Source organism: Diadema setosum, chromosome 22 (genome assembly GCF_964275005.1).
Source record: "Diadema setosum chromosome 22, eeDiaSeto1, whole genome shotgun sequence".
Lineage (NCBI taxonomy): Eukaryota > Metazoa > Echinodermata > Echinoidea > Diadematoida > Diadematidae > Diadema > Diadema setosum.
The window spans coordinates 25,674,976-25,688,691 of record NC_092706.1 but is presented as its reverse complement, the minus strand read 5'-3'; the positions used below and the strand labels follow the sequence as shown (position 1 = coordinate 25,688,691).

Here is a 13,716-nt window from a genome sequence, read left to right as displayed (position 1 = left end):
TGTAGCATACAGGTCCTCACACCTGCCTGACTTTACCGCCATTTCCCCCTGGTCTTCATCACAATTGTCGGATCTTTGGCCTCCTCTTGTCTGATAATTTGAGTCGGGATAGTACGTCTGACAGTTTTGGCCATCAGGATTCAATGGGCTATAATCATCCAAGTCGGCTGTAGCATACAGTCCATCTCTCTGCTTATCGACCGTAGCATACAGTTCCTCATACCTGCCTGAATTTATCGCCATTTCGCCTTGGTCTTCGTCACATTTGTCGCGGGACTTTTGGTCTCCTTTTGTCTGATATTCTTGATCGGGATAGTAGGCCTGACAGAGGTCCGGATTTAACAGGCTATAGTCAGCTGAGTCGAATACTGAAGGGGTCCGTGGTACCTGACTTGTGGTAGTGTCGTCAGGATCCCTTTTTCCCATTTGATAGTATAAGACTTCCTCGGGCGCCAAAGGGCGGTGACCTATGGCAAAGGGCAAGTTCGACGACTCTTCCTCTAGAATATGGTCGGGAATAGGGTGGCACCGGTTATCAACTTGCAGCTTCCATTCGCCGGTTGGTTGGCTCACTGCGCCGGTGCTGTCGCTTTCAATTTCACCGGGTGTAGTGCTCCGTTTAAGACGTTTCACAGAACGTTCTTTGACCGGGAGTCTTGATAATTTTGCTCCGTCTGTTCTGTCCTTGGCCCACGAAGAGCTGGTGCTCTGTGCGCATTTAGCCTTTGGGGGTTTCGTCGCCTTACAACCGACAACTGGACCCCGTGCAAGATCATCCAGCGAGTTGTAGACAGTCGGATCAAACAGATGAGCCTGATTCATCGCAGTACCTCCGTAAGCTGTTACGCCGCCGAATTCACTGGAGACGAATTCATGGTATCCATAATCCTCGTTGTTAGAAGTATCCTGATGTAATAATCCAAGCGAGCACTGCGCTACATGTAAGTGCTTGTCCGTAGATTTGAACCGTTCCGCGGCCAAACTATGATCCCCGAACATGTCTTCTGAAAAGGCGCCCTCCGACGTTTGGTGTCTCTCCCCAACATTTCTGAGTATCTCCTCCGTATCTTGGTAGAGATGAAACGAGAGCTCTCGTCCACTTGCGGGGTATTCGGGGACTGGTGGGACTGGAAGAACGGGGCGTCCCGCTAAGCTGGTAGAATTGTTGTCTGTCGGGACCAATGTGTTCATTGGGTAAGCATCATTGGTTGCCAGACTACCAGGAACTGGAGATTGCATGTAATCGTCCTCTGTTTGATTCCGATGTCGACTTCGTGTGTATCTGCAGTAAGACGAAACAGTTCTGCTTATCAGCTCAAATATAATTATATACTCTCCCATGAAATCAAACTGGATATTGTAACAAATCTATCCTGAATAACATGCACAATATAATCACATGCAAATATTAAGACGAAAAAGAGTGCAACTTTGGTAATGATTCATTAAAACACACGTACAATATTTTTAGTATCAACAAGGATAAGCTTTAAGTGGCAAATATGCGGGATCTCAGTGAAACAAATAGATCAAGGACGGGCACAATTTGTGATTAATTGCTCGCAACGAACACTACACTGCAGTAATTTTTCAACCATGTTAATAGTTGGACGAAAAAAAAAATCTATCCTCCCTATTGGAAGCGTAATTTACATGTTCACATTTGAACTGATAAATGTGAACATCTCTCTCTATATTTCTCTTCCTCTGTCTCTCTCGCCACTTTGCCTTCTGCACGCAATGTTTATTAAACCTCTCTAGAAGCATTACTTTCAATCTCCTTCCTCCTTGAATCAAATGTTCATGTATTGGTTTTTTCTTCATTCATGCAACCTTAAAAGCTTTACAATGATTATGTTACAGCAAAGAATGCATGTCTATATTTCTCCTTTGTTATTTGGATATTTTTGTTTAATTTTTCTTAGCCATAAATGCGAACTAAAACAACGACGACAGTCCTTATAGCACTCTCCCTGTTAAAGAGAATACTGGTTCTCTCCTACTTGTTGACACTGCAAGATATGAGACCATAACGATAAAATAAACCACTTGAAATCGGTTTCACAAACTAACCTTTTCTTCTTCTTATTCAAATAACAGACCGTAGTGATGAGACAAAGCAGTGTGATGAAGGCCGCAGAAAAAGCTGCCGACAAAACCAGCAATGAAAAAGTAGAGGCTGTCGGGGAATAGGAAAGTATGTAAGCTATATTGATTGATAGGCTAATTTCATAATTCTAGATTGTGCATAAGAGTGAAGCTATCACAGTATTCTTCATGAATATCAGCTGACCAATCTCCCGTGTATTCCCAGTTAAATAATGGTAATAGTATCGGTTGAGATGAGGATTCGGGTGTTAACTTTTTGCGAGATACTTTAAAACCACAGTATGAAATAACGTACTTTTAACGTACCTTTGGCTTTTAATTGCACGGTTTGCATCCATCACCGGAGTCTATCCGGTGCTTGCGATTTGAATAAAGCGAAAGTGCATGTAACTCAGTGAATATAAAGCTAGGGACTCGCGAACATTATTATGAAACAAATATGATTGTAAATTGGAAGCTCATCTGATGTTACAGTAGCCGTAGTGACTATTATCTTCTCAGATTTTACCTTTGTCTTTTTCGCAAGATGGGGTTGATGCGTTCCAAACTGGCGCGTGTGTTGATTGACCATAGTCTGATGATGTCATACAAAGCAACGTCGCACTACCATTGACGCGGTAACCTTCATCACACACCAGAGCTACTATGGATCTAAGCCGCACGCTGTCTGAATCCCATTTTCCGTGCGATACTTTACCAGGATGATCACATTTCGATGCGTTACGTGAATCTGGAGAATGATAATTGTAACATTTTTTTTTTTTTTTTTTTTTTTTTTTAGGCGTACCTGTTTACGACTACCTCATGAACAAGAGTACAGTTTGTGGCGATCTATTGTTGTTGTTGTTGTTGTTGTTTTGTGTGTGTTGCACAATGTGCGCTAGAAACTATAGGGGATGAAGAATGGAGTGTTTTGTTTGTTAGTTTTATTTCGGTTTATTTAAATCACCACATTCCATACATAAAGGTCAAGAAAAGAAAAACATACGGCGGATAGCAAATTTTGAGTAGTGACAATGATAGTCACTTCTGGTCTTCCATGGGGCCCTGTTCACAAAAAATTGACACAATCAGGGAGTGATAATGGAATAAAATATAACACAATCACAAATAGAACCGTACACACATTACTACATTGTGACTACACATATACCATATTATTACATATTGTTCATAGGTTTGGAGCATAAAAAAAAAAAAAAAAAAAAAAAAAAACTAGAAATGTCGCTATGGCGACTGATGCCTCCGCCATAATGCATGATTCTCCCAATAGGTGTATAGTACAATGTCTTCACAATGTGTGATGACAGTTTCACATAATTGGCAAAATATTGAAATGACAGGTTTGTCAGAAATATATTGAATGTTCACTTTCCTTGAACTGGGTTTGCTATAATTGTCTAAGAGTGCAGGTACACATATTTGGGGAATTGAGAATTTTTACGTGACTTCTGACCGACCCTTTTAAAAGTTTATGCATTGAGTAATTTTCAAGGTATGAAGAAAGAGTGTAATCACAATACAAAATAGATTTTTTTTTTAACCTGGCCTTTGACCCTTAACCTTTGACCTTTGACCTTCTGGCTGGAAATTTCCCAGAGAATCTCCATTAGGTAATACATGTATATATTCAGTTTTAAAACTGATAATGCAAGCATTGCATATAGTAGTGTATGAGGGAAACAGCAAAATTTTGAGGAGTTGACCTTGACCTTTGACCCCTGACTATTGACTCATGACCCCTAAATTCCCTAGATAATCCCTGCCAGTCAGTACATGCGTATGTACCATGTTCCATGAAGATACACTGAACTATTTGTGAGAAAAGTGATATTGCAACATTTTCACCTAACCTTTGACCTTTTGACCTTTGACCTTATGACATGAAACTCTCTGGAGAATCTTTACGCAGTATTACCTGTCTACACTAAGTTTCAAGAAAATACCTTACGGCATTGCATAGATATGGGGGAAATAGCAACATTTTTAGCATTTGACCTTGACCTTTTGACCTTTGACCTTTTGCCAATGTCACTAAAATCTACTCAACTAATTGCCCCATCATACAACATCCTTGGACCAAGTTTGGCGAATGCTGCTATATCCAGTTTTGAGTTATCACGTAAACAGATAAATTTTAGGATTTGACCTTGATCTTTGACCTTTGACCTCTGTCCGATTTCACTAAAAAACTAATCAAGTAATTGTCCCATCATGCATCATCCTCAGACAAAGTTTGGTGAAATTTGCTCGATCCAGTCTTGAGTTATCGCGTAAACGGATACAATTTCATGATTTGACCTTGACCTTTGACCTTTGGCCTCTGGCCGATTTCACTCAAAATCTAATCAAGTAATTGCCCTATCATACTTTATACTTGGACCAAGTTTGCTAAAATTCCAGTCAATATTACTCAAGTTATCGCGTAAACGAATGCGGACAGACGTACGGACGGACAACCCGAAAACATAATGCCTCCGGCACCACTTCGTGGCGGAGGCATAAAAATCAAGTGGAAAGGATTTCGGTTCTGTCTAAATTGAACTTAAAGGATGGTACAGTATTGGTGGAGATGAGAATTTGGCTTTTAATTTTTTGCGAGATACCAAGAAAACACTTATTATATAGTACAGAACCTACCATTTAAGGAGGAATTCAAAGTTTAATTGATAAAAATCTGGTTTGAAATGACTGAAACATCCAAAAACAAAAGACTAAGAGATCGTAATAAAGTGTGGGTCCCATAATTTATTAGAATCGCTCCTTTTTGGATATATCAGCCATTCCAAAACCAATTTTCATCAAATAAACACTGAATTCCTCATAGAATTACATGCTCTTTCATATTTCATAAGAAGTTTCTCATTATCTCACCAGAAAATGTTAGAAACCTGAAATTAGGTCTCAACCAAAACTGCACGGTCCCTTTAAAAACTGGTAAAGTGGAAAGCTGACGTAAATCATTAGGTATATTATTATACGCTGCTGCAGCTCTGTGTGAGAATGATCTCTTACAATTAATTAGTTTTATGCTGTGGTAACTGTGAGTGTAAATGTGACTGTCAGGAGAGGTTATTTCAATTGTAATCGAAAGAAGCACTTTCATCCTAACCCCCCCCCCCCAAAAAAAAAATAAATAAAAAAGAATAAAAAAACCCAAGTCTACACACAAATAAAATGAAACATCAACGGTAATTATGAGATTAAGAAATTTAAGACTAATTGGCTATTTACATTTACACATTCTGCAGTCGCAAGGGAATACTGCTCTTGAAATTTTCATTATTTAGATTTCCGTGTCTTGAAGTGGGTAAAAAACTGTACGAGAGACAATGAACGTAGAATTGAAACTTTTTACAGAACATGTTAACACTTTGAGAAGCTACACTCACCCATTGCTTCTAGTAGCGCGCATTTCCTTCACGCTGTCTTATTTGGCGTCTGTTCTGTGCTTACTACCATTAATTGAACGTTTCAATACTTCTTCAGTGCACATATGATGCACTCGTAAGACAAACTGACATAAAAAGCTTCATATCAACCCAGACGCCTACGGGCAAACGATTACTTTAAAGTAAACTCAGATTAACACACACACACAACAAAAACTATGTGATATCATAGGACGCACTAGAGGCTTCTTTCGTGTAAAATATAGCACAGGCGTAAGGTTAAACATTTACGTTTAAGTGGTTGGCAAGACGGGGTCGATGCGTTCCAAACTAGCCGGTGTGTCGACCTGACACAAACCAAGTTTACACTACCGTTCATGATGTAACCTTCATCACACTCAAGAGTGACTAAAGATCCAAGCTGTGTGGTGTTCAAATTCCATTTTCCATGAGAGACGTTACCAGGGTGATCACAGTTCGACTCATTAGCTGGAAAGAAGAAAATTATCTATATAAGAAAAAACATGATTTTTATTCTAATAGTTACTCTTAGGGAGGCAAGATAATTCTTTTTGATGTCACCTGTTTTATGTCCACTGCAAAGTGCTTGTCTCCGGTGTAAATCACTTATTTTTAAGAGTGGATAATGCAAGAAACAGGTGGGGGATAATGTTCGTTACTTCGAAGATTTTTTTTTTTTTTTTTTTTGGAAATACATATACTTTGTGTACCCAGAAATTCGTAACTCCAGAAATGAAATAAGTTTCGTTAATATGAACATTTTCGTCGTGTCACTCCGTAGGTACGTTATTCTGAAGTTTCGGGAAAAAAAGAACCATCGGAAAAACGAATTGCAACACAGGTTGGAAGGTAAATTCAGAAGGACCTCGGTTTTTGTACATTTATTAGAGGGAGGCGGTGTTTGCCTCAAAAGGTAATGAGAAAAACACAACAAAACAAATGATTAACATACTTGTTTCGATGCGTTGTTATAGTAACATGGTAACATTGAAAATATGTTCTGTTAACAAAAAAAAAAAGGGTGTCCTCAACTGTCTTTTCAATTATTATTAGGCCTACTATTAGATCTTTGAAGGCTTCCGTGGCGGTAGAACGTTGGGTGGTAGAAGGCTTAACGGTGCACCACGTATTCTTTCTGGGGTAAGTGTGTGGCCCTGAAAAGGGCCTACCCAGTCCCGACGTTTCGGCAAGCATGTTCTCACCGTCCTCATTCGATTGAGAACGGTGAGAACATGCTTGCCGAAACGTCAGGATTGGGTAGGCCCTTTTCAGGGTCACACACTTACCCTAAAAAGAGTGTCTTTTCTATTGCTGCAAGCACTTTCTTAGTTTTGATACTTTAAATAGCACGATAGACAGCAGATGTAATTTTCTGAGTTTTTTTTTGAAAGGTTTGTGTGGGCGTTTCTAAATGATAAAAAGAACAATTATGAAGAAAAACTGTTATAAAATATCATGGCATTTATACAGACATTATTTTGGCTTTATAAATGATGTTGAGGGAATTAGCTCACGTGCACTTGAGTAGCCTACAACGGTATAGCTCATATTTTACATGCATGTGAAAAGTGCGAGATGAAAATTGCCAACAGTGTTTTTCTTGTACACTGTATGAAGCAAGTGGCATACCCTGAGACATGTTCTCTAAATTCAGACAGGTTGGTAACGATGCATTCCAGTCAAGCGAATTATTGTCAGGAAATCTTATACATCGCACCGTGGCACTGCCATTGATGACGTAATTGTCATCGCAAGTGAGAGTTATTGAAGATCCCAGTGACGTTTCGGTTGAGTTCCATTCTCCGTTAGACACGTTACCAGGATGCTGGCAAAATATCTCAGGGGCTACAATGTGGTTGGGAGCAAAGAATAAACGATCAGAGATAGTGTCAATTACAGACTTTGATTACTCGAAATAATGAAAATTCACAGTATTTGCTATTCACGAGAATACTCTTGTCTGGGAAGATTTTTGTCTATTTTGTTATATTTACTTGTTTTTCCAGCTCACTTGTATTTTTCAATCTCTGTCTTGAAAATAACATCTCCAGTTACTCGAGAAAGCAAGAAACAATTAAATCCTATGTTGACTTAAAACCTGATACACTGGTGGAACTAGTCTCCAAAGATTGACTTTTCTTTTCCTTGCAAATTTAAATTAAATTTCACTAATCGTCTTCTCTTCTTTTTTGTTTACTTGTGGTGCTACAGTGTACTTCACCGATCGTCATTTGATGTACAGCGGACGTACAGGCAGGGTTTGAGAAACGAAGCACAGTATGATATTAATGTTGATGGAGACAGTACGTTGTCTCTTAAATTGCCTTCATTACCAACAGGATTCTCTTTTATCCACAATCAATCTCTCTCTCTCTCTTTAATCTTTGTGTTGTGCTTCTCTTTTTTCCGATTTAATTCATTCAAACTTTATTTCATTTTTGAAAAGAACATAAACATTCAACTTTCTTTGGTAAGAGAAAAAAAGGTTGCATAATCAAAACAAAGTAAATTGCGAAAACATAATTGTGGAACCTTGGGGTAACAGATACGTTGTAATGAAAATTGATTGACTGAAGTGATACAGACGATATAACATTACGCAAAACATCGAAAAATGGAGGGACCCACTAAAAAGACAATGCTTGTAGAACGTGGGCCCCTCAGGTACAGAATGTCAATAAAAAATGATGCAATAAGGGGAAAAAGGTTGGGAATAAAGTTAGGAAAAAAGTCTGGAAGCCCACTAAGAAAACAGAGTAACAGACAGACACACCTCCACAGGCGAATAAACATTAAACGTTACTGGGACGACAAAACTTATAAAGGGGGACTAAAATACAAGACAGAACGAGACAAGACTCAACATAACAGGAAGACAATACAACGGACAGAAAGGCAAAACAGATCCTGCGATTCTCGACAGAATTATATCGAAAAAAATAATGGGATGCGTGAAAAGGAAACGGAAATATAGAAAAATAGAGAGAAATAGATGCAGAAGTAATACAAATAAAGTCGAATCTAATCTGTAAGTGTCTCAGGACAACAGGGACGAGAAAATACGTGACAGCATATTATTATTTATAATCAAAATTCTTCGAACAAGAATTAAAATAAGCCAACAGGATGATTCAATTCCGTGGGATCAAAAAATTGCAATAAAAAAATTTTAATCTCCTTTTAAATGAATATATGGAGGGTGCATTTTTTATATCATTATTCAAAAAATTTCCAATAAGTTGGGCCAGTATAAATAAGTGTGTTCTTAGCAAGAATCGTTCGTAACGAGGTAAATGAAATTCATTGGAACGTCGAGTGGGATGCTCATGGAATGATTGATTTCTTTGAAACATAGAATCGAAAATGAGTTGTTGCTGTACGTATACATAAACTCCCCCAAATTGAATAAATACAAATCTTTAATTTTCAGCAGCATATTAGAGGCAAATAACAAATTTGAGTGAGAGGGTACGGAAGGATAACAGATGACACGGAGAGCTTTCTTTTGTAGAATCCAGTCGGTTCTGGTGAGTGTTCTTTTGACTCAAACCAGCATTTACTTTGTAAAAGGAACACTCTATCCAGTAGGTTCTGGTGAGTGTTCTTTTGACTCAAACCATTAACTTTTACATTTACATAGACCGCCTTTCTTCAAGAACCACAGGAATACAAACACAGGGAATTAAGGACGTTCCTCAGTCAAAATGAAATCCATGTCATTTTCTTCAAATTTTCCATAACGTAACTTTGACCCATGCAAAACCCAAATATGCAAATAAAACCACAGGGTCGTGTACTTGTTTTTCTTCTACGGGACTTTGACGCATATTGCATTCTGCCGTCCAGTACAAAAAATGATAGCATTGCAGGATCAAGGTCATGATGATAGGCAACAAAATCTGCAATGGCAAATAGATTCAGATTCAGATTCAGATCGTTTATTGTCATGCACTACGGCATAAAAATCTTTGCAACAGTCTCCATTAAAAATTTCACATGTGAAGGAAAATAGATATGTATACATAACTGAAGGACAAGCAACATAACACTAAAACAAAGTACAGTATTAAGTACACGTATTGTAGTAATGAAAATATTGCACTTGGTCCATAATTCCATCAAAATTTGATTTGATTTGATTTGATTCATTTATTCACCGTAAATTCATGCAAAAAACAAAGAGTGCAGTAAAAGTATGACAAGCAATATACAACATATGATCAACAGAAGAATATATGCTTAAAACATAGAATGCATCAAATATTGAAAAGGGAAGAAAACAAGAGAAAAAATAAGCAACGAATATGTACGGTAGGATAGCCCATTCAACTCAGTCTACGAAGACATAGCTGTTCTTTCATGGGGTTCTAACATGAAATTGATATTGATATCAGGATAAAAAGATTCAAACTGCAAAAATATGTACAGTATATCATTGACAAGAGAAAAAAAAGTATATTGACTGAGCTACAAAGAAAATAAACTTATACTATGGAGGGATTATAAAAAATCTGGAACAAATGATATTAACTTACTAAAAAATGAAGCAGGACTATAAACAACTTTTAAATTTGGAGGGAGATTGTTATATTGCACAGCACCCCTATAGTAAAAAGTTCTTTTACAATATTCTGTCCTAGGTTTTGGCAATGCTAACTCACCGGTTGACCTGAGTGAATACTTAAAATGACAATAGTGAAATTGATCTTTTAAATATGGAGGTGCAAATTCATGTAATGCCTTAAAACCCATAGTGTTCAAGAGGCAACAACGCCGAGCTGCTAGTGACTTCCAGCCTAGACGTGCATGCAGCTCTCTGACTGAAAATGTCTATACGGACTTATTCCTAATATTATTCGTCATGCTCTGTTTTGAAGCTTCTGTAATAAAATTGTATGCTCAGCATTTCTTGCACCATATGTGACAGTGCACCTCAAAACGAACATAAAGTCGCACACACTGATCTTGCGTGAGGACTGAAAATAAGTGAAATGGGTCAACCTAGCCGAACTTGACTTTTTCATATCTTCTGAAAGAGCGCGTCTTCTTTTACATTATGCTAAAATTTGGTATCATAAAACGGGCAGGAAAGTGTGTGTTTTTAGCAGTTTATCTCGAACATTTTGGTAGAATAGTGTGGTTATGTGTGTCTTTAGAATCCTTTTTTCATTTCTGAAAAACCTAGTCCACACTCTTCACTTTCAACACTAGTAACTTTTGAAAGGATAGTGCTACTGCTTTGAAAGTTGGCATTGATTATGGACAGAATGTGTTAATGAGGCATGCTCAATTTCACTTCAATCTGATAATCCCTTCATTGTTGTTACTCTGGTGGTTTACTTCCTGTTTTTTGCCCCATTCATTGCACAGCCAGCACGGTTTAGTAAAGATTAAGCGCTTGAATAGACACCGTACTTCAGAGCCTCTTTTCTCAGTTCTCACTTTTCCTGAGTTTGTGCTTTCTTTCCAATATTTAGATAGGTTAGGAGAGTCCATTTGATTTGAGTTATACATTATTTTAAAGCTTAAAGTCTGCTCTTTCAGAATATGGACTTAACTAAAAATTCATGTCTGGCGACTTTTTGTTTGTTTTGAGGTGCACTGTCACATATATGATATCTCCCTAATCAAAAATAGGAAGAAATATATCCGCTTTATTTTCTCCAAATTTGCAAGAATTGCACAGAAAGGTACTCAAAATGAGGAAAAAGTTTTCATTTCGGGTTTACACTCTCATTCTTCAGCAAGCGGCGCCCTCACGCGGCAGAAACCACCGAAATTTCTGAAATCCTCGTCAGGAACATTTTCTGTTTGGGGTAGGCTAATGGTTCAAAAAACTTATGCTGTATAATCAAAATCCATGTCGTTTTTATGAAACTTGACCGAATTGTAGAAGAAGGGCTACTTAATGCAGAAAAGTTATAAAAAAATGGGTGGTTCGTGTGCTCGTTTCTGTGCTAGCAGCGCCCCCATGCGGCAGAAATCATTGTAAGACCCGAAGAATTGGTCATAAACCTATCCAGGGAAACCCTGATCGGGTGGGTTCAAGAATCTCATGCTGTACATTCAAAACCCATGTCATTTTCACAAAACTTGACAAAATTGTAGAAGAAGGCTTGCTAATTGCAGAAACACAATAAAAATGGAGGATTCGTGTGCTCATTTTTGTGCTGGCAGCACCCCCATATGACAGAAATCATCCTAGGACCCAAAAATCTGGTAATAAACCTATCCTGAGTGCCCTGATTAGGTGGTGTTCATGAATGTCATGCTGTACATTCAAAGCCCATGTCATTTTAATAAAACTTGATCAGATTGTAGAAGAAGGGTTCCTTAAAGGGATCGTATAGTTTTGGTTGAGACCTAATTTCAGGTTTCTAACAGTTTTTTTTTTTTTTGTGTGTGAGATAATAAGAAACCTCTTATAAAATATGAAAGAGCACGTAATTCTATAAGGAATTCAATTTATTTGATGAAAATTGCTTTTAGTAGAGCAGATAAGCCGAAGAATTGTACAAAATTTGACTAAAGCATGAAACTTTCACCAGTGTTAGTACATGCTATAAGATTAATTTTAAGATCGGGAGGTAAGTCTGAATTGACCTCTGATGACCTCTAGAGGTCAATGACCTCAAAATCTAAGAAAATTGATATTTTGCGTCATTGGTTAATGATAAACACAGTAATGATGTATTAAAACTTAATTTTGTCACAGTGAAATTGTCTTTATGTTCCACAGAGCCCTGGCAGGTTTCTACCTTTGACCTCTGATGACCTCCAGAGGTCAATTACCTGAAAATGTCAGAAAATTGATATTTTAATGCGTCACTCATAACTGAAACACGATAATTATGTACTAAAAACTAATTTTTGTAAGAGGAATTGCCTCAATGTTCCACTGAGCCTTTCGAGTCAGATTTCTACCTTTGACCTCTGATGACCTCAGATGACCTATGATGAGGCCAATGACCTCAAAATGTCAGAACATTGATGTTTGGTGCAATTGGTTGATGACAAACATGATTTAGATGTTATATTCATTTGTATTACAATTGAATTGTTTTCCTATTCCACAGAGCAAGAGAAATTACTCACGTGTCTCTACCTTTGACCTCTGAGGAAGGTGACAGGTCAATGACCTCAAAATATCAGAATATTGATATTCTATGTATAGTCAATGGTCAACTTTGTAATACCCGATGTACAATCATTTATGCTATAATAGAAGAATCTTGTCATTCCATGGAACATTGGTCATTAGCCTGTGCATTATATCCAACTTTGACCTCTCAGGACAATGAGAGGTCACTGAGGTCACATGTGTAGGCTTACCTGTATTGATGTTTGGCTTCATTGGTGTAATCGTAAATGCTTAATCATGTACAAATCACGCATTGACGTTTTGATCAAAGTATGTATGCATATTCCACAGAGCATTGGTTTATAGTAACAGGTCTCTGAAATGTGAGAGGTCAATTACTTCAGAAATAAAGCTTAAGTTTCTTGAGTGATGGCAGTGACCTCAAATATAACTGTTATGTTTGGGTAAGTTATGTAGACTAGCAAATATAGGCAAATATGGCCATTATCTCGACAAGGAAAACAAGGCCCACGAGACTGATATACAGAGTGTTTAATCTATTCAGTGTAAGTCTCATAGATCTTTTCCCCCATCTGTCGGACTCATTATGGGACTGGTTTGCCTAAGTGTCAAGCTCATGGGCAATATTAGCATAGTTTCCAGCTGGTGGGCATGTATTGGCCAGTGTAAAGCTGGTGGGTTGTTACAGTATGACTGCGATGAATGACTTATGGTCCTGGAGTATACAGTCCACAGCTGCGACATCATGGACCATCTTGAAAACTTCGACATACTGTGAGGCCCAACATGCATTCCACATGAAGCAATCCTGTGTATTGCAACTAGCTATTGCCATCCGAGACCTACCAAGGGAATAGATAAGCATTCATGGCAAACCATGGAGAAAGCGGATTGTGCAAAATATTTTGGAGTTCCAATAGGATGCTCAGCTGGAATCAAATCGCCACAGCAGCTTGAAAAGGTTATACTTCAACCAAAGACTCTCTCCAGACGAAGATACGAGTATCATAAAGTTCAGGTGTTTTGCTACTCCATGCCGCTCAGGACTGTCCTGGAATATGCATGCATCATCTGGGATCCATTCACCCAGGT

General features: G+C 38.0%; 1 protein-coding gene across 1 annotated transcript in view; it reads right to left on the bottom strand.

Moving 5' to 3' along the window:
* Positions 1-5,739: 5,739 nt before the first annotated feature.
* Positions 5,740-13,716, bottom strand: part of LOC140245244 (zona pellucida sperm-binding protein 3 receptor-like) — a 28,914-nt gene continuing 20,937 nt past the window's right edge. The window contains exons 6-7 of the mRNA XM_072324830.1: positions 7,152-7,367; positions 5,740-5,990 (exon numbers count right to left, since the gene is read on the bottom strand). Coding sequence (XP_072180931.1) covers positions 5,740-5,990; positions 7,152-7,367 — 467 coding nt within the window. The remainder of the gene's footprint in view (positions 5,991-7,151; positions 7,368-13,716) is intronic.